The sequence below is a fragment of the Dasypus novemcinctus genome, chromosome 17 (assembly GCF_030445035.2).
Source record: "Dasypus novemcinctus isolate mDasNov1 chromosome 17, mDasNov1.1.hap2, whole genome shotgun sequence".
Classification (NCBI taxonomy): domain Eukaryota; kingdom Metazoa; phylum Chordata; class Mammalia; order Cingulata; family Dasypodidae; genus Dasypus; species Dasypus novemcinctus.
The window spans coordinates 17,981,956-18,007,400 of NC_080689.1; the positions used below are offsets into that span (position 1 = coordinate 17,981,956).

The window sequence follows — 25,445 nt, forward strand, 5'->3', positions numbered from 1 at the left end:
GAGAGGGTTTCCCCTGGGCAGGAGGATGAACAGTCGACCTGTACAGTAAGTGCAGTAAAATGGAATCCAATCTACACCTTTACTAGCTGGGTCACCTTGCATGAGTACCTTAATAATTCTAAGCCTCAGTGGGTCAAACTATGACTCAGGGGTAATGATTCCTGCCTCAGAAGATTGTTAAGAGGATCAAATAAGGTGCTGGGTTAAGTACCTAGACCATATTAGCCATTAAAGCATTTGTCTCCTTCCCACCATGACTTGTAGGGTCTTACTCAGAGTGGCCCAACTGTTTGATTTTGGTTGGTCATTGAAATGAACATGCTTTGTAATACAGTCAGTTTGTACCATATATGTACTTGCTTTCTGGTGTGAATACTCTTTCGCCCACCATAAAGTGGAAAATTTAACCCTGGCCCACCCTAATGTAGAAAAATCTACACGTTTTCCCCGAATGTTTTCTGTAGCCCTAAGTCATGTATTCATTCAATCCTTCAAGGACCTCACATTTTATAGCCTTGACCTGCAGATTCTGCCAGGTGACACAGCCAACAGTAAGACTGTGATGACTTGTGCTAGGGTCCCTCAGCACCCTTGGACTCCAGTGAAGTCTCTGCTGTCATTTCATTGGGACAGTGTCTTCCAGGATTTGGCGCTAGGGTCTGCCTTGAAGGAGGAGGGCCTCGTGGGCAGGATGGCGCAGCTGCCTCTGCCAGCCCTCCTTCACAGGGGAGGCCTTCTCATTGGCAACTGCCCCTGAGGCACAGGAGTTTAAGGAGCCCCTTCTCTGGAAGTGGTTGCACTGGGGGACTGGCTTCTGGCTGTGGGCTGAGCCAGTCAAATGCCTTATTTGAGAACAGCAATTTTATAACTAAGTGATAATTACATTTCTGCAGTGTGTAAGGGAAAATAAATGTAGTGTGAGTCAATACACTATCGATTCATGCAAGTTTGCCTTCAAGTGTGTGCAACTGAAATTTCAATTATGACTGAGATTCGACCATCCAGCATTCCCCTTCCATCTCTACTCCTTAAAAAGTAGGGAGATTCCATATGGATGGTGGATGCAATTCTCCTACTTCCGGTTGCAGGTAAAAGAAGTTGTTGATGTGGGATGAATGGGGTAAGGGGGATAGGGGGTATGTGGTGACCTCTTGTATTTTTTGATGTAACATTAAAAAAAAAATAGAGACAGAGAAAAAACAGAATTGAAAAAATAAAAAAATTAAGTAGGGAGAAAATCGACCACCTGTGTGGAGGCCCCCGTCACTTCCTTCCAGCCTGGTTTCTGTTGGTAAATGGTGCCTCTCAGCACTGACATCCAAGGAAGGTGATCCTACAGAGCCAGTGCTGCTAGAACCATCTCCACAGCCCCTGCTCTGCACACGTCATTACTCCCCACTCTGGAGCATGTAAATCCAAACTTCTAAACAGGCCTTGGTCTCTCCAGGCCCGCTCCCAACAACTGTGCCCCAGGTTCCACTGCTTGCTGGCCCTGAATATACTCAGCCTGTTGCCAGCTTGGAAGCAAGGCCAACCACCTCCTGTTCTCTTCTTAAGTTAGTCATTAATTCCCCACCATTCCCCAAGTCCAGCTCAAGGTCAACCCTGTCCAGGAAGCTTTCCACGAATGCTTCAACCCATGGGAAGCTGCTCGTCTCTCAGCGCTGGTATCCTTTGCTGCCTTCAGAGCATTTAAGATTCAGCTTGGGAGACATGGGTACCTCATGAATATATTGCCTTTTTTCCATCCTGAGGTGAATCTGTCATTGCCATTTGCCCACCCTCCACTCCTATCCCCAATAGCCAACCCCAAATCAAGAGTTTTGGATAATTAGGCACACCCTCTAGGCCATATTTGTCAGCATGGTGGTAATGGTTAGAAGGCCAACTGAAAAAGGCTGAGCTTTTTGTTATGAGGATTTTCATTGCAAAGGGTAAAGGTGCCCCTTGGAAAGAAGAAAATATGAAGGCTTGAGAAGAGGAGAAAGGTGGACAGTGAGTCAAGAGATGGTCCAGACCTCCCAGGGATGGGCATCCTGTCTCTGAACCCAGCCCAGCAACTGCTGAGCCCTGCCAGTAGAATGGGCACTGGCCTGGGTCCGCCCCCACCCCAGTCCCCAGCCTCCATGGAACTTTCCCTTGTGCAGGGACATCACCTGGTTTTCCCTTCCAGCTGGGCCAGCCCAACCCTGCCTATGCAGCCTCTTCTCACCTCTACCACATTCTCTGGATTCTGAGGCCCACCCATTCCCCCATCCTTTCTCTTATTGCCTGGCACTAAATCTCCTACTCTCTGTACCTTTTGCCATGTGACTAGGTGTCCTCTCCTTTGGTGGGCTGGGCAACAGACCTGCATTTGGGAGTTTAGGAGAGAAACCCCCACTTTCATAGTCTGAGTCTCCCAGGTAAGCTTGGCATCATGCCTCATTGGCTTTGCCTCCTTATTTAGAGGCCAAGCATGGCTGTCCCAATCTGGGAATTAGGTGGGAGCAAAGCTTCCCTGTGCCTCCTTCACAAATTTATAAACATCACCAGCCCATACACTCTGGGAAGCCATCCTGAACTGATCCCATCCACGCTGATCACATCTTCTTTTGAACAATCATTGGAGTGTCTCCCAACACAAATACATGCAAAAGTAGGATTTGATTCCCATCAAAAATGTAACAGCTCATATCTGTATAGCACTTTGTATGCGCTTCACCATTTTACATACCCGAATTCATTTAAACTTGGCAATATCCCTGGGAGTTAGGTAGCTTCCCACAAGGAAATCAAGGCCCAGAGCGATTAAACAACTTGCCTAAGGTCACACAGCTAGTAAGTGGCAGAATTGGAATCAAACCAACAAGGGTCTTCTTTTTTTTTTTTTTTTTTATGTGAAGGATAAAAGACAGTGTGGACCAGTGCTTACATACATAGCCAGCAAAGAAGTCTTGGCAAGTTCGTGCAGATGTCTAGGATTATGTAACATCCAATTCTTTGAGGTCATTCTGGTTTTGTAACATGAATGACCATAGCAATTTCATTTAAATTAAAACAAAACAGAACCCAGAATCCTGGAAACAACCCAAATGCCCAACAGATGACACGATTAAACACATTTTGGAGCACCTACACAATAGAATACCAAGCAACCCGAAGGTATGAATGATTAATAAAGGTCACAACCACAGATGAATTACAAAACAATCAGCTAGGTGAAAGAAGCCAGAGCATATCCATGGTCAAGATTGTAGAAAACCTGAGGGTGGAGATAGGGCAAGGTGCCCCTAGCACAGACTAGGGGCTTATCTGAGATGTTTTGGATGCTTGTCTAAGCTGAGGCTCAGCAGTGACTTTGACATTCACACCAATCTTGCAAAGAGGCATGATAAGGCACCTTTGAATGTGGAGGAAACTGAGGCAGGTGTGGTGATGCCACCTGCCAAAAGATAGATACCCAAAGAGTAAAGGGTAGAGCCAAGATGGGAAACCAGCAATCCTGCAGCACTGTATTAGTCAGTCAAAGGGGTGCTGATGGAAAATACCAGAAATTGGTTGGTTTTTATAAAGGGTATTTATTTGGGGGTAGGAGCTTACAGATATCAGGCCATAAAGTATATGTTATTTCCCTCACCAAAGTATATTTTCACATGTTGGAGCAAGATGGTTGCTAACATCTGCAGGGGTTCAGGCTTCCTGGGTTCCTCTCTTCAAGGGTCTTGCTTCTATTTGCTCTGTGACCTTACTTCCCGGGACTCCAGCTTAAGGCTTCAGCATCAAACTCCAACATCGAAACTCCAACATCAAAAACCCCATGATGGATTAGCCAACACCATAATTCTACGCAACTCAGACTATTCTGAGTGCTATTTTGAATCTGCATTTCATTGCAGTAGCCACACCCACCTTGACTTTGGCAATTAACTGCCAATAGTTGACTTTTACCAGACTGACATCTGAACATTCCCATAATGTTTAAGGATTCTAATTCCATCACAGCCCTCCCTACAGTAATAACTGGACTACAGAGAAGAACAACCACAGAGCTCTTCAGGGAAGATGGAGTTAGCCTTACAAATTTATTCCTCACAGTCCTTGTTAAAGGCGTGTCCTCTGGACATTCCTGGGGTGAGTGAGCAGCTCTCAAATGGTAAATCCATTCTAGCATTCCAATCTCCCTAAGCCTTTGAATTCCTTCTTTTATGGTATACCAGGGAAAATCAGGCATCTCAATCTCAGACATGCTAGGCCAACTTTTAGTCCATATTTCAGTCAGTCTCCCAAACAAACTATGAGAGCCCTTTCTAGCCCCTCGAGCTATAGCACTGAATCCAGAATTTCTGCTTAGTAGGCCCACATCAATAAATTCAGCCTGATCCAACTTTAGATTCCTTCCACTATTATCCCATACCCTTACTATCCATTCCCACACATATTCCCCTGATTGCTGACTCCATAAATTGGAAAACTCGTGCAGTTCTTTCTGAGTTACCTTACTTTCTCATGGGTCACATTTTGTATTTCACCTTTGGGGGCTTGTTGTGATTTTAGTAATAGGCTTGAAGGCAAGAGAGGTGGTAGGGGTGGGTAAGAAGAAGAATTAGAAATGCCTTGCAAGCTACAGACCTCAGGGAATTCCTTTGCATTTTCTTCTAGTGAGATAGAAACAGTTTACTTTCAGTTGGCAAGGCCAGCAGTATACCTTCACTGTCCTGCCTCTGAGGTATATCGGCTCTCCAGCCCTAGGTCATAATATTGTCCACAGGGATCTTGATCATCTCTCCCTCCCACAAGACATCACATTGGTCCATTATATTGATGACATCATGTTGTTAGGACCTAGTGAGCAAGAAGTAGCAAAGACTCTAGACTTATTAGTAACGTATTTGCATGAGAGAGGATGGGAGATAAATCTAACTAAAATACAAGTTCCTTCCATCTCAGAGAAATTGCTAGGTTGTCCAGTGGTGTGGGGCATGTCAAGATATACCTTCTAAAGTGAAGGATAAGCTGTTGCATCTGGCCCCTCCTATGATCAAAAAAGAGGCATGCTTAGTTGGTCTCTTTGGATTTTGGAGTCAACACATTCCTCTTTTGGATGTGCTACTCTAGTCCATTTACCTGGTAACCAGAAAAGCTGCTAGTTTTGACTGGGGACTGGAATAAGAAGAGGCTCTGCATCAGGTCCAGGCTGCTGTGCAAGCTGCACTACAAGCTGGGCTATATGATCCAGCAGATCCGATGGTGCTGGAAGTTTCAGTGCCAAATAGATATGCTGTCTGGAGCCTTTGGCAGGCCCATATAAGAGAATCCAGACCCTTAGGATTTTGGAGCAAAGTCCTGCCATCCTCTGCAGATAACTCCCCTTTTGAGAAACAGCTTTTGGCCTGCTACTGGGCCTTAGTGAAGACTGAATGCTTAACCATGGCCCATCAAGTTACCATGAGACCTGAGTCACCTATCATGAGCTGGGTATTGTCTGGCCCACAAAACCATAAAGTTGGGTGTGCATAGCAGCACTCCATAATAAAGTGGAAGTGGCATATATGAGCTAGGGCTCAAGCAGGTCCTGAAGGCACAAGTAAGTTACATGAGGAAGTAGCCCAAATACCCATGGTCACCACTTCTGCCATGTTACCTTCTCTTTCCTAGCCCACAGCTTTGGACTCTTGGGGAGTCCCTTAAAATCAGTTGACTGAGGAAGAGAAAACTCAGGGATGGTTTACAGATGGTTCTGAATGATATGCAGGTACCACCCAAAAGTGGACAGCCGCAGCACTGCAGCTCCTTTCTGGGACATCCCTGAAGGATAGTGGTAAGGGCAAATCTTCCCAGTGGGCAGAACTTCAAGCAGTGCTCCTGGTTGTTCATTTTGCTTGGAAGAAGAAATGGCCAGAGGTGCATTTGTACACTGATTCATGGGCTGTTGCCAATGGTTTGGCTGGATGGTCAGGGACTGGAAGGAACATGATCGGAAAATTGGTGACATAGAGGTCTGGGAAAGAGGTATATGGATAGACCTTTTTGAGTGGGCAAAAAACATGAAAATATTTGTGTCCCACATGAATGTTCACCAGAGGGTGACTTCAGCAGAGGAAGATTTTAATAAAAATCAAGTGAATAAGATGACCCGCTCTATGGCTAATGCTCAGCCTCTTTCCCCAGCCACTCCTGTCATTGTCAATGGGCTCATGAACAAAGTGGCCATGGGGGTTGGAATGAAGGTTATGCACGGGCTCAGCAACACAGACTTCCCCTTACCAAAGCTGACTTGGCTACAACCACTGCTGAGTGCCCAATCTGCTAGCAGCAGAGACCAACAATCAGCCCCCGATATGGCATCATTCCTCAAGGTTTCCAGCCTGCTACCTGATGGCAGGTTGACTACACTGGACCACTTCCACCATGGAAGGGGCAGCGATTCATTTTAACTGGAAGAGACACATATTCTGGATATGGGTTTGCATTTCCTGTACTCAATGCTTCTTCCAAATTGACCATGGACTTACTGAATGTCTTATCTATTGCATTGCATTCCACACAGAATTGTTTCCAATCAAGGAACCCAGTTCACAGCAAATGATGTGTGGAAATGGGCACATGTCCATGGAATTCACTGGTCTTACCATGTTCCCCATCACCCTGAAGCAGCTGGATTGATAGAACAGTGGAATGGCCTTTTGAAGATTCAATTATGACACCAAGTAGGTAGCAATACCTTGCAGGGCTGGGGCAATGTTCTCCAGGAGGCTGTGTATGCTCTAAATCAGCATCTACTCTGTGGTGCTGTTTCTCCCATAACCAGGAGCCATGGGTCCAGGAAGCAGGGGGTGGAAATGGGAGTGGCACTACTCACTATTACCCCTAGTGACCCACTAGGAAAGGTTTGCTTCCTGTTCCTGCAACCTCAAACTCTGTTGGTCTACAGCTTTTAGTCCCAAAAGGAGGAGTGTTGTTACCAGACAACACAACAATGATTCCACTGAACTGGAAGTTAAAACTGCCACCTGGCCACTTTGGGCTCCTCTTACCTCTGAATTAACAGTCAAAAAGTGAATTACTGTACTGGCTGGAATGATTGATCCTTACTATCAAGGGGAAATAGGACTGCATCTACATAATGGAAATAAAGAAGAGTTTGCCTGGAACACAGGAGATCCTCTGGGGCATCTCCTTGTACTGCCATGTCCAATGATTAAAGTCAATGGGAACTTGCAACAACCCAATTCAAGCAGGACTAATAATGGCCCAAAATCTTCAAGAATGAAAGTTTGGGTCACCCCACCAGGCAAAGAACCACAGCCAGCTGAAGTGCTTGCTGAGGGTAATGGAAACATGGAATGGGTAGTGGAAGAAGGTAGTGATAAATGTCAACTTCAACCACATGACCAGTTACAGAAATGAGGACTGTAAAGGTCAAGAATCTTTCTTCCTTGTTTCATTATGATGATGATTGTGTATGTACACAAAACAAATTTCTTTGTCTTCTTCCCCAAACTTTTCCCTTATCATATAACAAGTTGTATCATTTTCATGTCATAATATTTGAGGATGTCAAGTTTAAGGGTGAATATTACTCAAGAACTTGCACTCTATTCTGTATGGAATTAATGTGTTTCTGGTTATACGCAGGAGAGTTGAACATTGTTAGGCAGAAATATATATATATATATGTGTGTGTGTATGTTTGTTATTGTTTTTACTTAGAGACTAAGTATGGTTTAAGGTCATGTTTATGGTTGTTAAGTTGACAAGGGGTGGACTGTGATGATTAGGCTAATGTGTCAACTCAGCCAGGTAACTGTACCCAGTTGTTTGGTCAAGCAAGCACTGGGCTTACTATAATACAAGGGCATTTATGGACTTTAGTCACCATTGACTTTACTGCAGTGGTAAATCATAGATAGCTGATTACAATTACATCCATCAGGGAGATTGCCATCAGCAATGAGAGAGACTTTATCCAATCAGCTGAATGCCTTAAAAGGAGAAGTGATTCCAGCATTGAGTGAGAATTTCCCAGTTCGTCTTTGTACAGGCAATGGCTCCAGAACTCGTCAAGAACCTTCACTGGGCTTTCATTGGAGCCCCTGGTTGCAGCCTGCCTGCAGAACCTGGACTTATGCATCCCCATGGTCGCGTGAGAGACTCAAAATTGTATGCTATTGACAGATATCTCTTGTTGATTCTGTTTCCCTAGAGAAGCCTGACTAGTACAAGCATGCTGCTCACCCCTTGCTGCGTGCCATGAGGAGAGTGCTCCAGTTTCCTGACTCTAGGTGGTCAGTGCTGGCACTGTGGAGGCATTTAAGGCAGGGGTCAGCAGACTTTGCCTGTAATGGCAGATTGTAAGTATTTTAGGCTTTGTTTACAGTCTCTGTTACAAATACATAATCAACCAGGTTATGCGCCAATAAAATTTGATTTACAAAACAGGCAGCCAGCTGGATTTGGCCTGTGGGCCAAAGTTTGCTGACCCCAGATTTAAGGGAAGCTGGTGTTCATTAGTAGTAGGTAGCCCAGTCCTTCCCACTTCTCTGCCAGCCCTACAATGCCCCCTTCATACCTTTACCAGCTCATTTCCCTTCCAGTGGGGGATTAGAGCTTCCTTGCTCACTGGGAGACCTCTGAAGTTACACCCAGGTGTAGTCTAGGAATGCACTTTGCCTGTTTTCTCCCTCCCTCAGTCTCCCCTCCCTATCCTAACACTTCCAATCACACATTCACCTCTCGCTTGCCAAGTGCCCACTTGTGCATGCACACAACAGCCACAAGGGGTCCCCAGGTGTCAGAAGCTGTCCCCAAATAGCCCAGCTGGGCATCGGGGGTCCTGGCTGCACTTGCCTGGCAGAGCTCACCCTCCTCACTGTAGGATTTTCCCTGCTGCTCGGTCCTATCCTCCTGTCTGTCTGAATGCACTGCATTTCTTTCCATCATGTCCCTCCCCACCGCTTCCCCTTGCTGCTGGGTGCTGCTGGGGCAGTTGTCACGTTCCACCCATCCACACAGGCCCTCTGAGGACCTTGCCAGCAATAGGACCTGCTGGATGCTGGGATCAGCAGTAGTAGTCACTGCCTCTCAGTCACTCTCAGGGCCGCCATCTCCAGGCCATTCACCCTGGGCAAGAGGCGGGGACCAGGGTCTGTCCTCTGTCCACCTGACAGCTAGAAAATGCTCTCCCAGCTCCCTGGGGATAGCAGGCCTCTGTGACATGTCTCCAGGGGCTTCCGAGAGGCCCGGAGCCCCTTGTTCCTGAAGGGAGCAGGGCCCTGTCCAGGGAGCAGGTGCAGGGGGAGCCCCGACGGCAGAGGAGCAAGGCTAAAGGTCGTCCAGATGATGGCCCAGGGCCCCGGAATGGGGTCTTTTCCAGCCTGGTGCCACGTCCTCAGGGCAGGGGCCATGGAGGCCCTTTGTGGGGGGAGGCTCCTTCCCTGCCCTCTCTCTGCCAGGGGGTCCTCCCCATTGGCTCCTGCCCTGCTTCTCCCCTTTCACTCTGGGTTCCTGGGGTCACAGCTCTAGACTGTGACCTTCTGAAGGGCAGACACTGGCCCTGTCACCTGCGTGGGCCCCTCAGTGCCTGGCTCAGTGCACTTAGTAGAGTGTACATAGTAGGTGTCTAAAAGAGGCTTGGCGCATGGCATCGTGTGAGGGTGAGAGGGACCTCCAGCCCCTCCAGGCAGGCCCTTGACCAGCCCATAGTGAGATCCCCAGCAGGCAGGGCGGCCCTGGAGGGGTTCCCCTGAACCCAGGGCCCTCCGGTGGAGGATGCAGGAGACATTTTCAGACGCCATACCCGTCACTCCAGCGCCCTCTCCATTCCCTTTTGCCCCAGGGGTTCCACAGGCGGATAATGTTTTCCAAGCCCCTCCTGTACCGGATCTGGAAAAACAAAAATAAGGAAACTGTCAGTGCTCCCAGCAAAAGCCAGCAGAAAGGAGGAATATGACTTAGGTCGCTTTTGCCCTCCAAGGACTAATTTAACTTCTGACCTTATTTGGCTGCAGCCAAAAGAAAAAAAAAAACATCTAGAGGGAAAAAAAATCAATGTCTTACTGCAGGAGGTGAGGGGTTGAAATGAGAAGAGGAGAAAATGCCCTTTTTTTGCTCAGCTTCTTGCAGGGCACGTGCAACTTTATCATTCAGGACACCTGGCCTCCTAGGACCCAGGTGAAATTTAACAGCAGATAAATGGCAGGGTGCTGCAGGGGTGCTGCAGGGGTGCTGCGGGGATGCAGGCCAGAGCTCTCCATGGCCCCAGCCTCCCCCAGGCCCTGTCACAAGCGGCATCTCCCTTCCACAGACATCGCCTGTTTCCCTCCAGCCGCGCGTGGGGGGCTGTGCTGCAGTCCCGGCCACGGTCCTGATCAGGAGGGGGATGAGGCTGATTTGACCTAGATCTGCACCAGTAGTCTAGATACCCGAGGCTAGCCCTCACAGGTGCATCCTGGCTCTGCACCAGGCCCCCTGAGGGAGCAGGGACGCCCTGACCCCGGGGCGTTCCTTCCCTCCCTGGGAGCTCATCCTCACTCAGTCCCTGCTGCAGGGGTGGCACGTTGGCTCCTTCTGACCCTTGGGTGGGCCAGAGGGCAGGATGGGTCGAAGGTCACAGCGAACAACAGCCCCTCGAGCCTGTGTTCCCGGAACTAGGAACCCACAGCCTGTGAGAGGAATCCAAGTCAGGCAGAGTGAGTCCCTGTCGTGATACCGATCAGGGTTGATGCTGTCTGTGTAGTCAGAGCCCAGAGGGGAAGGGAAGGGCTGACCTTGTCTGATGACTCGACTTGTCTGATGACCCATCAGATGGGAGCTCACCCCACAGAGAAGAACCCTATGGGGCAGGGCTCAGAGCCAGACACTGGCTCAGTGCTTTATGTTAGTAACAGCGTTCAATTCTCTGAGGTAGATCTTTACATAATCCTTGCTTTGCTGAGCAGAATACTAAGCATGAGAAAACTAAGCATTAGAGAGGTTAATAACTTTCCCAAAGCCACACAGCAAGTGTCAGCGGCAGATGTCTGAGCGGGGATGCTGTCAGCTGGCAAAGTGCATGCTCTTAATTTTGGAACAGGGCACAGATAAAGGGTCCCAGTGCTCTGAGGCCCAGCCCATCCTAGGGTGAGGCCATGACCTTGGCCTTGAATATAACCCAACAGGCACTGCCATATGGGGTGGCGCACACGAGGCTGAAGAGCTGGGCTTGCTGCAGTTCTGTCCCTGCTTTCCTCGTCCACCTCTCTGTGGCAGCGCTGCGGTGGGAGGTGCTCTGGCTTTCAGTGCTGCTTGGAGGTTCCCGACACAAACCCGGATTTCCCAGGCGCCTTGCCTACAGGTGCTCATGATGGCGACAGCTGATGGAGCGCACGAAGCAGGGATGTAAGACATGGGCTCCCGGTGGCCCAAGGAGCTTAATGAGCCACCCCAGAGCCGAAGGGCTGGTCAGTGGCTCCTTTGGGCATGGGGATAAGAGCAGCCGTGAGTCAAAGGGGCAGAGAGCAAGGCCAAGTGAAGCATGGGAGAAACACTCACCCCGGGGGGCACTGCCAGCAGAGCTAGGTGCATAACAAAAAATGCCAATTGCATTTCTCTTCCTGCCTGTGTCTTGTCTGGAGGGAGGGGGAGCAGGTTAAAAACACATGCATTTATGGGCTGCTTTAATCTCAGCACTTGTTCCATTTCTTTCCTCTCTCTTTGTTTTTTTTTAAAATGTTACATTAAAAAGATATGAGGTCCCCACATATTCCCCACCCCTCTCACCCCACTCCTCCCAAATCAACAACCTCTTTCATCATCATGGTTTAACCTCTTGCCTCTGGCAGAGGATTCCTTCATGACTTTACCATGTTTCCTATTGGTAATCACACGAGTTACATTCAAGGCCAAGGTTGCAGCCACTTCCTAGAATGGGCTGGGCCCCTTATCTGCTCCCAATTCACAATTAAGAGCATGTCCTTTGCTGACTGACAGTGGCTGGGTTCAGAATTTTGATTCCACTACTTGTTCTGTGGCCTTGAGAATATTACTTCACTTCCCAATTTCAGTTCTGAAGTTTCCCAAGCTGAGGGGTACATTAGAGACCAAGGTCCCAGCCACATCCTCAGTCGGCTGACTCACGTGTCTCATTCCCCTGCCTATGGCTGTTCAAGACTAGGGTCAGCTCTCTCAGAAAGGCTACCACTGAGCAAGAGGCGGCCCAGGTGATCAGACACAGAACAGAGTTTCTTCAGAGGTATTTCCTCGAATGCTATCTCTATATGCCATTACCTCTGAGTCCTAGAAAAATGCTTCCGTGGCCAATGCTACAGTGCTAGATTCAAGCCAGGTTGTACTTGTATCTTTAATACAGACCTTCTCAGGCCTTTAAAATGATAAATGTACATTGTGACTCTCCCACAAGAGCATTTCCCAAAAACATCTGGAAACCAGTTGTGTAGCCGATCTTACTCTTTAGTCACTTGTCTTGCTCCCATCCTGGCCTGGCTGACATGCTCTGCTCAGGGCACCCCAGGGATCTTGTCCTCATGTTATAAAGTCAACTTAATGTATGTGCTGGGGCACACACGTTCGGGCTTGAGAGTGGAATCATCAAAAGGTCAAATCATAGCAGAGCAAGGCCATGATGCCACCCAGCCTTGGCCCTCGGGCCTCCATGTGCACTAGTCCCTTCTTCCTATTTTCACAAGAGAACCAAAGGCCATCGAGACCTCCACGTACCAGGTCTTGTCCAGGCCTGGCAGATCCACAGCGCAGGTCCCTCGACTCCCTCATTCCATGCACAGCACAGATATCGCTAACTGAGCACAGCTCTCTTTTCCTCAAATCCAGACGCAACAGCCCTTGTCAACACAGCAATGCTGCAGCCTTGCCAACTGATCAGAGTGGACACATAAGAGGTGTGTCCACATCTAGGTCAGGAGAACTGTAAGGAGCAGCATGTCCAGATATGGCCACACTGGCTGTCCCCACTGAGAACCCAGGGAAGGCTTGGTGGGGTGGGCAGAGTGGACACAGTACAATTCAGAGCAAGGGAGTCAGGACTGCCCTGGCCTGGGTTTCTCAGGGCAACCCTTCCTTGCTCACAGGAAAGCTCTTTAGAGATTTTACATGTCTTCATTGATGAGCATCTGTGACGGCGTCTTCATAGGCCAAGGGAAACCCATTCATTCATTCGTGCAAGTGTGCTCACCCACTGAGCCAACATTTATTAGGTGCCTACTGTATCCCAGGCCCTGTGCAGAGGAAACATTTTTCTGCTGGTTTGCCTTAGAGAGCCTGGCAGGAAACAGGAGACATTGTCCCCACTTTGTGGATTGGGACACTCACTCAAAACATGAAATGATGGTGCAGTTGGCCTTGGGTCAAGGGACAGGAGGGATGCTTGGTAGAGAAAGGACAAGTATGAGTCAGTGAGAGAGAATGTATGACAGAAATGGAGCCTAACACTCCGACTCCTTGGCCCAGAAATACCTGTGAAACTAGTACCCTGGAGTGTGGAACCTGTCTTTCAGCGCTTAGAAGGTGTTATTAGGCCTCAAGTGTTGTGGGAAAGTGGAGACGGAGCATTTGTGGGAAAACATCCCAGGACTGGGAAGTGCTGTCACAGCACAGCTGCACAAGAAACATATAGGCGCTGAGGAGACGTGTGTCCAGGCCCAGCCAAGGCACTGAGCTGCTGTGTACCCCGAGGAAGACCCTGCCTCTCCAGGCCCCTCCGCCCCCTTCTTCACTTATGAATGGAGGAGCGAGGACTCTAGCAGCGCTTCCCACACCAAATAGATGGCAGGCAGTAATTACCTGCCTTTCTGTCCTCCCCAGGTCAGTTTTCGCCTCAAGGGGGAAGATCACTGTCTTTCCTCCAGAGCTGTCCTCCCCGTCTTCCAGGGACTAGCGTTCCACTGGGCACGTGTGGGACCCATTCAACAGTGTATTTGCAGCCTCCCTTGTGCCTTGGTGGCCCTGTGACTACGTCCTGACTCCTGGGATGTAGAGGAAGTGATCTGACCGTCTCGGGGTTGCACAGTGCTCCCCTGGCTTCTTCCCTTCGCCTGCTGGGACATGAGGGCACCTAGAGCAGCTGTCGTAGGAAAGCCCCAGGTGGAGGATGGCAGAGCCACCAGCAGCCCTGCATCACCTGCCGACACGAGGGAGAAATGAACTTTATCTGGGTAGGGACGCCTCTATATCTTGGAGTGTCTTAGTTATAGAAGTTAAGCTTATACCTAAAGAATAAATACCCTTTTAGGATCAAACTTCTCCCACTGTCAATAGGCTACTCACTGTGTCCTCCTTTTGGGTAATACCTCAGTCTAGCTGACTCTTTCTTGTCCCATCTGAGCAAGCTGTCTGCTGGGTGCCTGGGGGAGGATGTTATAGACCCCAAGGTGGGGGACAGGTGACAATGCTCGCTTCAGCTTTGTAGGATTCTGGAGGCATTTGATTTGGTCCCATTTAGTGGTCAAGAAGGCCGAGTCAGACCACAGGAGAGATGGCCAGGCTAGGGGACCTTACCTGCTCAGCTCCAGTCACTGTGTAGGCGTGGCAAGATACCAGTCCATTCTCTAGCACCTGGTTTCCGTCTGTTTGCTTTAAAGGAGAAAAGCAGACCAAGCGCTGAACTTCAGCATGTTCTTCAGGGGTAGGGAATCATACAGTTCAATCAGCAGCTGAAGGGGCCTGGATGAAACTGGTCCCACTGGCTCACTTTGAAATGGCCCACGTCCCTGGCACTCTTTTCTAGAGAGCCAGAGCTTGACGACTAACTGGGAGGTTGAGGCCCAGGTATGTCATGCCTGAGAAAATCCCCCATTACTGGTTGATCCCCGCAGAGTCCTGGAGCTCTGGACTGCTTGCTCCTAATCACTTGTCATCACTGAGGCACAGCATGAAGTGCGTCTGTTGGATCTTGGGCGGGAGCCACCAATTTCCCCCTCTCCCATGCTGTGAGAAAGTGAGGTTTAAAATGCATCTTAGTTTCCCAGTTCATTTTACATTGGGGAGGTGTGATTCAAAGCCCACATGTTTAACAAGGGAAGGAAATGATCCCATGAGTAAGGAGCCAGACTTGAATAATTTGGAAGATCACCTAAGTGTTCTGAAATGGTACACTGCTGCCCCTTGGGTGCTGCCATCAGAGCCAGTGAGAAACAGAGGACCTGGGGGCTCGTTGTTAACTTGAGGCAAGTGCAGGGGAACGACCCGCAATGGGAGCCGCAGCTGCCTTCTCCAGTCAGAAGGTAAAGGCCCTGGTCACACTAGAGTCAGACAGTGACATCTGGACCCCTGCTCTGCCTCTCACTGTGAGGTCCCAGGCATTTCACTCTGTCTCTCTGAGCTGGGTCCTCTTCTGACTGCTCAGTCTTGGCCACTCTGCCTTTAGCCTCACTTGCAGGACAAGCCACTGGCCAAGCCTGCCTGAGTGAGGAGTGACTCTCACCAGTGCCAGGCCATTCCTTGCCTTCTCCTGGGCAGGGTCTTGACACTCACCCCCAGCCGAGAGCCACAGGCCATCAGGGAGCCTAAGCTGGCTGCCATCTTCACCACCATCACCAGGTTGGAAGGGTGTGTGTTCTGGTCCACGTAGGTGACCACTCCTCCCGTGAGGTCCACCAGAGCATCAGGGAGGTAGCCAAAGTGCAGGTGCGAGTAGGATCCGTGCAGCCTGGGAGAGGAAAGTTGGATTAGCCCTCAGGGTTCTTTTAGAGACTCTTCTAGAAGGATGAGGCCTGCGCCTCTGCATATTTCCCAGGTAGAAAACGGCCTGACCACTGACATGGGTGGAGATTCTGATGAGATGCCACCAGTCTAGGGGACTCATGCTGTCCCACCCCTGCCCCTGCGCTGTCTCCAGGCCTGAACAGCTGCCCATGTGGCAGTGGCAGTGGCAGTGCTGAGTAGCAGCTATGTGCAGAGGCTGGGGTGGAATCCCAACCTTACATTGTGGCTACTTGATCTTGCGTGGCTTACTTCACCTCCTGGGATGGTTCCTGGCCCATGAAAGCCCTGATGAATTAGACATTTTTATGATGGTTTTACAGTCACTGCTCGGGCTAACAACAGTTTTAAATACTCACCGTATGCCAGGCCCTGAGAGTTCAAGATGAGCAAGACCCTATTCGGCCTCCAAGTGCCAGGCTGAGGCCTCACCAGTCTCTGTTCTCACTCTGCTCAAAACTTGCTCCAGGATTTAGAACGTGCTCAAAGCCCAGAATTCATCCTCTCACTCCCAAATCACTGGGGAGCTACATGGACATTACAGAAGGTAACTTAGGTAAAGAAGAGGCTTACCTAAGGACACCACAAATGCAAACCACTTAAAATCCTCACTCCTGTTCACCAAAGCACCCTCTACCCCACCCTCCCTTGGAGCTTCTGCCACTGCACTCACTCCGAGAAAGGCCTGGTCTTCCTGCCCACCTCCCCTTCCTCTGATGCTCCCCTTGTCACCTACGGGGAGGCAGACAGATCCCACAGTCAAGAGGCAATCTGCACGGTGCACCTCCTGGCTTCCCTCTCATGACTCTTGTATTAGTTGGCCAAAGGGGTACTGATGCAAAATACCAGAAATTGGTTGGTTTTTATAAAGGGTATTTATTTGGGGTAGGAGCTTACAGATACGAGGCCATAAAGCTTAAGTTATTTCCCTCACCAAAGTCTATTTCCACATGTTGGAGCAAGATGGCTGCCGAGGTCTGTGAAGGTTCAGGCTTCCTGGGTTCCACGTTCTTGGGGATTGCTTTTCTTTGGCTTCATGGTTCCTTCCTTCCTGGGGTTGCTTCTCTTTCCTCTCTGAGCTTACTTTCTGCGACTCCAGCTTAATTCTTCAGCATCAAACTCCAACATCAAGAACTCCAATATCCAGAAACCCTCAATTCTGTTCTTTGCCTTGCCAAGCGGTAGGGACTCAACACCCTAATCATAGCTCAATCACGCCCAGGTACAGATCAGATTACAAGCAGAGTCCATTATTTATTTTTGGAATCCATAACCATATCAAACTGTTACAACTCTCAATCTGTGGCAGGAAATTGAATTTTTCTGGGCTTCCTCTCCTCCTCTGTCAAACAGGGAGTGGCCATTGGGATGGTTCAGCACTCATGCTTGGGGTACACTCAGGAACGGGTCTGGCTCATCGCACAGGAGATGAGTGTTCACTCATCATTTTTAGATACAGCAGGTTGAGGTCGACCCTTTCCCACTTCTCTCTCCAAACTTACCCACCCCCCACAGCAGCCTGCAGCCACCAGGACACGTGCTCCTTCAACGGGCCTTGTGAGTCATAGGGCAGGGTTTCTGCCCTCCGTGGCTGCCTCTCTGCTGTGACAGCAGTGGATCAGGATGGGACTGAGAGGAAGAGCCCAAGCCCTGCCTTGGGCCACAGCTGGGAGTCGAGTGTTGTCAGGTAGAGAGTGGGATGGGCACTGCAGGGGGGACTCAAATGGGGGGCTCCCAGGGCCCTGAGGCTGGAGGACAGGGCTGCTGATGGGCTGGTGAGCTGCACAGGCAGCAGCGCCTTGTGCTCCGTGGGGGGTGGACTGGACCAACAGCCTTGGGCAACCACTGAGCAGGGGTAAGAGGTCAGATTAGGGTTTTGAACGCTCAGCTTCCTATCCAGGGTGACCTGGGAAGGTTCCCATGGTAACCTAACATGCAGGCAGAGCACAAGGACACAGAGCTGAAGCCAGGCCAGGCAGGAGGCCCTGGGGCTGCCTGGCCTCCAGGCTGCCCAGCGGGAGCCGTCCCCACCCCTTCCACTCGGGCATCTCTCCAGGGATCTGAGCCATTCTGCCCTCTGCCATAAGGCAAAAACCTGTGGGGGTCGTGGCCCGGGGCTTTCCCTGCTGCCTCCGAGGGGGCCGGGATCCTGGACGAGGCCTCTGCTCCGGCCCTGCCCTCCCAGCCTTGTCTGTCAACATGAGGTAACTGCAGCAGGTCTAAGGGCCCTCAGACAACCCTTGCCCAGCACGCTTCCTCCTCTACCATTCTCTCTCCTGAGATCCCCCAGAAGTCAAAAAAAATCACTTCTGCAGAAATGTATCAAGCAGCCACTGAAGCAGGACACAATCCCGGGCACCGATGCCATGGCTGGCTTAGAAAGTCTTTTTTTAATGAAAACCAAATGGCAATTCTACAGAAACCACCAGGTGACTGGTCTACCTCAGCGTGGACGTGGAGCTGGTTCTAAGGCTTGTCCTCCTGGGGCTCCCTGAGTCTGACTGAGGGTTGTGGCTGGCACTCGACCCTCATCCCTGGAGCCTTCCTTAGTCAACCGCAAAGCCCGCCTTTGAGCACAGTTATGTCCACGTGGGCCTGAATACCTGACTTGCTTGATTTTCCACAAGCTCATGTTTCAGTTTCTTGTCCAAAAACAAATACCATACAAGGGCATGGCTAAAACAAGGGAATATATTCCCTCATTTTGAGGCAAGGAGAAGTCAAAATTAAGGTGTCAGCAAGGCAGTTCTTTCTCCCGAGGACAGTGGCACTGGGGACAGGCTGCTGCCAATCCTTGGACCTCGGCTGTCTGTCACATGGCAGTGCACACAGCAGCTTCTCCTTTCTCCTCCAGGTTCATTGACCTCCAGCGTCTGGCTGCTCCTGTGGCTTTTCTTCTTGTCCACTTTCCTCTGTGTATAAGAACTTCACTCATATTGGATGAAGGCCCACCCTCACCCCGATTGGGCACCTCAACTAGTACCTTCTTCAAAGTCCTGTTTCCCAATGGCTTCACACCCACAGGAGCAGACATTTGGAACTGAACACGCCTTTTGTAGGGGACACCATGATTCAATCTCCAAGCCCCATTATTAAACTCTCAGGTGGTCTCTTCACCCTGCGCTCAGAGAAGGGGACGCTGGGCATCCCTGTCCTAAATTAAGAGGGCTTTGCTAAGGGTACCGGGAGTTCACAGGAACCCACTGCAGAGCCTGCCAGGGCGCCCTCCCGCTCACGCCAGCAGCCCCTTCCTGGCGCCATGCCGAGGCCCTCCCTAGCATCCCCCAGGGCTTCCAGAGCCTCCCGAGCAGCAGCTGTGGGGCTCCGTCCTGCCGTCCAGGCGCTGGGCAGAGCCCATGGACCTGTCTGATGTGTGGGATCTCACGCCACTCTGCGGTGCTCACAGAGCCACAGGCACGCCTGGGAGGACTCAGGGCGACACGTGGTCAGTGGTCCCATGCGCTGTACCCCACAGCCTCTCTCTGTCCATCTGTAACACCCACTAAGCTGCCCTGCAGCAGCTGCCTGTTGTCCCAAGAAGCTACCTGTCTGCTTTACAAACCCAAGCTCACATGCTGCTGCTTCAGGAACTGCTCTTAGCCCCCTTTGCTGACAGGGAATAGAAAGGAAAGAGAGAACTCTGTTGGCCACACTCGTCACTCTGTCACTGAACCAGGCTTCTGAGAGAGCCTTGCCTCATCCCTCTGCTTCATTCACCTCATTTTGGGGACATGCCCATCTGCTGGGCAATTAGGCAGCATGGTCAGAGTCAGAAAGGATGCGGAACTGCTACAGTTCTTAACTGTGGAGTCTACAAAGGAGGATAAGCAGCCTAGATCTTGTCCCCCCAATTTGCTCTCTATTTTATAACCTCTCAAAAGAATATCCCCAAACACAGAATTTCTCTGACATTTGACTCTACTTGATAAATCAGTTTCCAGACTCCCTGTCACAAGGATGAATGAAAGGCGTCCCCGTGTTAGCCTGGCCATGGCCTGCAGCAGCCCCCTTGATGGACAGGGGGCTCTGCACGTTTGGGCCATGCTCCCCATGCCCTAGCCACGGACTTTCAAAGGAAGGAAAAAGCCAACCCTTTCTTTCTAGGACCGACTGGATCAAGGGCTGGTGAGAAAGTACCCAACTAGAAAGAACAGTTCTTGCCCCAGCTTGGCCTCAAATGCCGTGTGACCTCGGGCAAGCATTGCTGTCCTTGGAGACTCAGTTTTCACAACTTTCAAAGAAAAAGGTAGGACTTGAGGCTGACGCCGGCTCTCCCAGCTCTCAAGTGCAGAATTCTCTTTGGCTCGCCTTTGCAGTCTGTAACTTCTTTCTTTGAAGGAGGGGTGGGGGGCTTTTAAATAGCTTAATATTTGAAACATTTCATCCTTTGCTAGAGTTATCAGGCAGTGGAATGTGGATTCCAGGTCCAATTTCCAATTCCTTCTCAGGCTGAATGATTGCTTTAAATCAGCTGCAAACAAAATGGGGTCAAAACATCATCTCATGATGCAAGCTTTCTAACTCACCAAGTGAACCGCCATGCTGTCCCCTTTCACATAAGAGGAAAGTGGCCCTGAAATGGTGAGGGCTGAACCCACACTGGAAAGATAATGGCAGTATTTGTGTAAGTAGCTAAGAAGTGAATTAACTTCCCCAAATATATGGATTGGTTCCCCAACCTTGACAGTTATCTGGGCTTCATTCTCAAATGCTAATGAAGAGCAGTTCCTGAACCTGGAAATGAGTAAAGCTTTCATTTTTTTTGCAAATTGGCTCATAAGAAAGAATGGGAAAAAAGACATCTTAAGACCTCTTGTCTTTTAGATTGTGGACTCCAGAAGGACAGACACTGGAGAACTCCCCTGCACTGTCACCACCCTCTAAGACTCAGGACTGTACGTGGTAGGGGCTGCAGTCCTGCTAAATGAGGTCCATTGGCCAAGGGGCTAAAGACCTGGGGGTCCAAGGGGCCTCAGTAGATTCAGGCTGCTTGATCCTGCTATTACATCAACTATCTGCAGCTTCAGCTTTCCCATTTTGAAATGAGGGGTGGGCTGGGATGTCTCTGGGAAGCCCTCACACTGGATGTTAGAGGTTCCCTCTCACAAGGTTTGCAATAATTCATTAGCTTTGACTCAGTTCCCCCTGATATGCATTGAGGAAAGACAAGCCCCTAACCCACCCCATATGCCTATGTGTCTGAAAGCACAGTACTTCCCCAAATATTGAACAAAGAAACCATGTGGAAACAGGAGTAAAGGGAGATAGAGACCTTCACTCCTTGCAGATCAAAGCAACATGTGTTCCTCCAGCATTCCAAGAAAACATAACTCCCTAACCCACTACAACTCTAGCCATACAAGGGAAAATTTTCACCTCTAGGGCTTCCTATTGGCCCCCATACCTCACTCAGATCCTTGACCTCCTCCCACTGACTATCATTTCCCCACCTAGGAATGTACTTTATAAATTTAAATCCCCCTTTCAAGAAGTGGGCCAACTTCTCTCTTCAGACCCCCACCATGCCAGCGGTGGGGCTAAAGACCCCCTCCATCAGGGGAGCTTCCCAATAAACTTTCTGTCTGCAATCAGTCTCTATGTCCCAGTGAGCATTCCCTTTTCTCCAACACTGGCTGAAGCTCTTTTCTGTCCTTTCACCTGTTGGCATTGCATTCCTGGCTCTGAGAAGTCGGTCCCGGTGTTTGCCTCCCACGCAGCCCCTCTGTCCTTCCACATCACTTGGACAGAGCAGCAGCCCCAGGCAACCGTGCATAGAGCCCTTGACCTCCACAGAGTGGACAGAATCGGTGGGGATCTGACCCACAGGTGACCAACAGTGCAACTAATAACTGTGGAATTTGAATCAGATGATGAGCAGAGGATTGGGCAGAGGCAGCGGAAGCTCAGGATGGAGGAGTGGTGGAGAGCAGCTGGAGGGTGAGGTGGCATGATGAGGGGAAGAGGAAGCCAGAGTTCTGAAGTTAGGGGATGCAGAGAGAGATGCAGGCCAGGCCAGGCTACCTGGGGGCAGGAGCAAAGCCAATGGCCACACAGAAAAGCAGAGGACAGCCCAGCCTCAGCAGGGACCAAAAAAAAAAAAAAAAGGAAAAGGAAAGAAAAACACCTTCTCCAGCTTCCATCTCCCTGAGGTCTGGATGACTTAGATTTCTAAGAATTTGGCCTAACTCCATGTGCTCATTTCCTATGTGCACCTTTTCCCACAGTATCATCATTACAAGATGCTGTATATGATTTTCTCCCCTTTCTATTTCCTAAACTTATCTACTACATATTTATTCCCCTCTATACCCACACTCCCTCCCTTCCATCCACAGCCAACCACTTCAGGGTGTCAAGTGGGTACCTTTCTGTTTGCACATGTTCCTGTAAGATGCACATTGCAGTACATGGAGTTTGCATCCATGTCACTAATCTTGAGAGTTATTTGTTGCATTTCTTGCTCCCTTATCCCAACAACCTACCACTGAGGACTGTCCGCACTCCCCGTGTCACTCTGTCTGTGGCTCCTGATGACTGGGACATCACAGCAGAGGGCACCTCCACTTCTTACCTGCCCACCCCACGGATACACTCTCCATGCCACCACCCTGGAGCTGTAACAAGCATCTGCAGATGTGCCTCTTGGGGCCCCAGGTGAGGATGTCTTTGGATTGACACCCAGAAGTGTGCTTGCAGGGAGTGAGTCCCTATGTAACTGCACTGGCTCTCATCAGGCTGTCCTTCCTGAACGGCGCTGACATGTGTCAGGACTCCCAGGTCCCACATCCTGACAATGCCTGGCTTTGCCCAGCTTTCTAGCACTTACAGTCTGATAGGAGTAAAGGGATGTGTTGTTGCCCCTTTTATTTGCCTTTCTTTGATTATGAGGAGCTTGGGCCTTGCTTCACAGCCTGCATGGGTCTAAATGAAAGCGCTGTGTTCCACACAAACACACACGCAGGCACACATGCCCCTGCACACACCCGCAAGGGCCAGTCTGAGAGTCTCTGTCCACTGCCATGCTCAGTGTCTAGTGTTCATTTAAATGTTCAATAAGCATCTGTTGGATAAAAGCAACCAGTAGCATCTAAGTAAAATCTGTGAATTGGGTGTTTATAAAATCTGAACTTGTCAAAACCGAAAGGCAGTCCCTGAATCACGGTGCTGTGAGCAGATAATTTTGAGCAACTCCTTCCCCTGCGCCCACATAAATGCAATCTCACAGCAGCCTCGCCAGTCCCCAAATTGCTTGAATAGCAAAAAGAAAATACCATTTATATCATCTTTTAGTTCATCCTTTAAAAATTTCTATTTGAGGAATGTTTTATAATGGCCATTATGTATTAATATGGTAGGTTATACATAAATTATAAATAAATAAATACATTTTTGGTGTGAGTACTGAAAGAATTAATTTTTCTCAGTCAGCCATGCCAGCCCCCAAACTGCTTGGCCCCAGCTTGGACTGTCCACCCCAAGGCCTTTGCTTGAACCATTCCCACAGTTGGGGATGCTCCCCCATATCCACTCTGCCCTTGCTGAAATTCTACCCGTTGTTCAAGGCCTCACTCAAAGGTCACCTCCTCCATGGAGCCTTGGCTTGATTCTCTGTGAGTCAGAAAGTCAGGATTGTTTGCTCTCTTGTCAGACTTTGATCATGATATTATATTTCATTTGCCCCCTCATCCCCATCCTTGCAATGGTGTCATCAGAGCATAGCTCTGTGCTGCCCCTGCCCTGCCCACTCCTGCTCTGTGCCTCTGGACCTGCTGATGCACACAGGATTGAACCTAGCACACAGCGATTGCTCCTGAGGATGCCCAGCCCAAGGGCAAAGGGCCTGGTGCTCGAGAGCCATTGCTTGTGTTCCCCAGAACTGCTGGAAGCCTCCAGCCTGCTGATGGGGGCATCTGTCAGGGCAAGAAGCTGGCAGCAGGGCCAGCTGGGCAGAGGGGCAAGTCCATCCTTACTTGGCATAGGCTTTCTCCAGCAGGCAGGGCCAGAACTCATGGCTGCGAATGCGAGGACGAACAAAGAGGTACTCCAGGCCGTCCTTTTGGGACAGAAGAGGCAGGCGGTCATCCACCACCACGTCCACCCACCGGCCACACTGCCAGAACTGGAAGAGAGACGAGCACGTGCCTTAGTAAAGTGGGGCAGGAGCGGGATCCTGCAGCAACCCCACTGGCATATGGGGACAATGAGTCACAGATCAAGGGAGTCAAAGAAAAACTGGTAGGATTTGAAGGTTCTTGTTTGATTTTGCTACTAACTGCTTGGTAGAACTCAAATGTGAAACCGGCTGACCCTGAGCTTTTTATTTTGGGGAGTTGTTTGATGACTATTTCAATACCTTTACTTGTGATTCATTTGTTGAGGTCTTCTATTTATTTTAGGGTCAGTATAGGCTATTTGTTTGTTCGTAGGAATATTTCCATTTTACCCACATTGTCTAGTGTTTTGTCATAAAGTTATTCATAGTGTCCTCTTATCATCTCTCTTATTTCTGTGGGGTCAGTAGTAATGTTCCCCTTTTCATTTTTTATTTCATTTATTTGCATCTCTCTTTTTTTCTTAGTCAGTCTAGCTAAGGGTTTGTCAATTTCGTTAATCTTCTCAAAGAAACAACCTTTTGTTTTGTTCATTCTCTCTTGTTTTGTTTTTCTCAATTTCACTTATTTCTGCTCTGATCTTTTTTATTTCATTCCTACATCTTGCTTTGGGATTAGTTTGCTGTTCTTTTTCTAGTTCTTCCAACTGTGTAATTAGGTCATTGATTTTAGCTCTTTCTCCTTTTTTAATGTTAGCATTGAGGGCAATAAATTTTCCTCTCAACACTCCCTTCATGGCATTCCATAGGTTCTGATAAGTTGTATGCTCATAGTCATTTGTCTCAAGATATTTATGGATTTCTCTGAAATTTCTTCTTGACTCACTGATTATTTAAGAGTGTGTTGTTTAATTTCCATATATATGTGAATTTTCCATTTATTTGCTGCTTGTTGATTTCCAGCTTTATTCCATTATGATCAGAGAAAGTGCTTTGTATAATTTCAATTTTGTTGAATTTATTGAGATCTGCTTTGTGACCGAACATATGCTCTCTCGCGGAACAGATCCATAAGCACTTGAAAAGAATGTATATCCTGCTGTTTAGGGGTGCAATGTTATGAATATCTCTATTAGGTTTATTCCAATTAACACATTATTCAAGCTCTCTCTTTCTTTATTGATCCTCTACCCAGATAGCCTATCCAATGCTGAGAGTGGTATATTGAAGTCTCCAAATATTAATGTAGAGATGTCTATTTCTCCCTTCATATTTATCACTGTTTGCCTCATGTATCTTTGGGCACCCTGGTTAGGTGCATATATATTTATGATTGTTATTTTTTCTTGGTGAATCATCCCTTTTATTTTATTTTTTAAAGATTTATTTTATTTTATTTATTTCTCTCCCCTTCCCCGCCCCAGTTGTCTGTTCTCTGTGTCCATTTGCTGCATGTTCTTTTGTCCACTTCTGTTGTTGTCATCAGCACGAGAATCTGTGTCTCTTTTTGTTGTGTCATCTTGCTGCGTCAGCTCTCCCTGTGTGTGGCACCATTCCTGGGCAGGCTGAAATTTCTTTCGCACTGGGCAGCTCTCATGGGGCACACTCCTTGCACGTGGGGCTCCCCTACATGGGGACACCCCTGCGTGGCACGGCACTCCTTGCACGCATCAGCACTGCATGTGGGCCAGTTCCACATGGG

General features: G+C 49.1%; 1 protein-coding gene across 1 annotated transcript in view; it reads right to left on the reverse strand.

The window, feature by feature from the left end:
* The window catches only part of LOC101428818 (calpain-13), a 389,789-nt gene that overhangs the window by 39,003 nt on the left and 325,341 nt on the right, over positions 1–25,445 (reverse strand). The window contains exons 18-21 of the mRNA XM_071208756.1: positions 23,664–23,812; positions 15,466–15,640; positions 14,491–14,565; positions 9,779–9,864 (exon numbers count right to left, since the gene is read on the reverse strand). Of these exons, the coding sequence (XP_071064857.1) occupies positions 9,779–9,864; positions 14,491–14,565; positions 15,466–15,640; positions 23,664–23,812 (485 nt within the window). The remainder of the gene's footprint in view (positions 1–9,778; positions 9,865–14,490; positions 14,566–15,465; positions 15,641–23,663; positions 23,813–25,445) is intronic.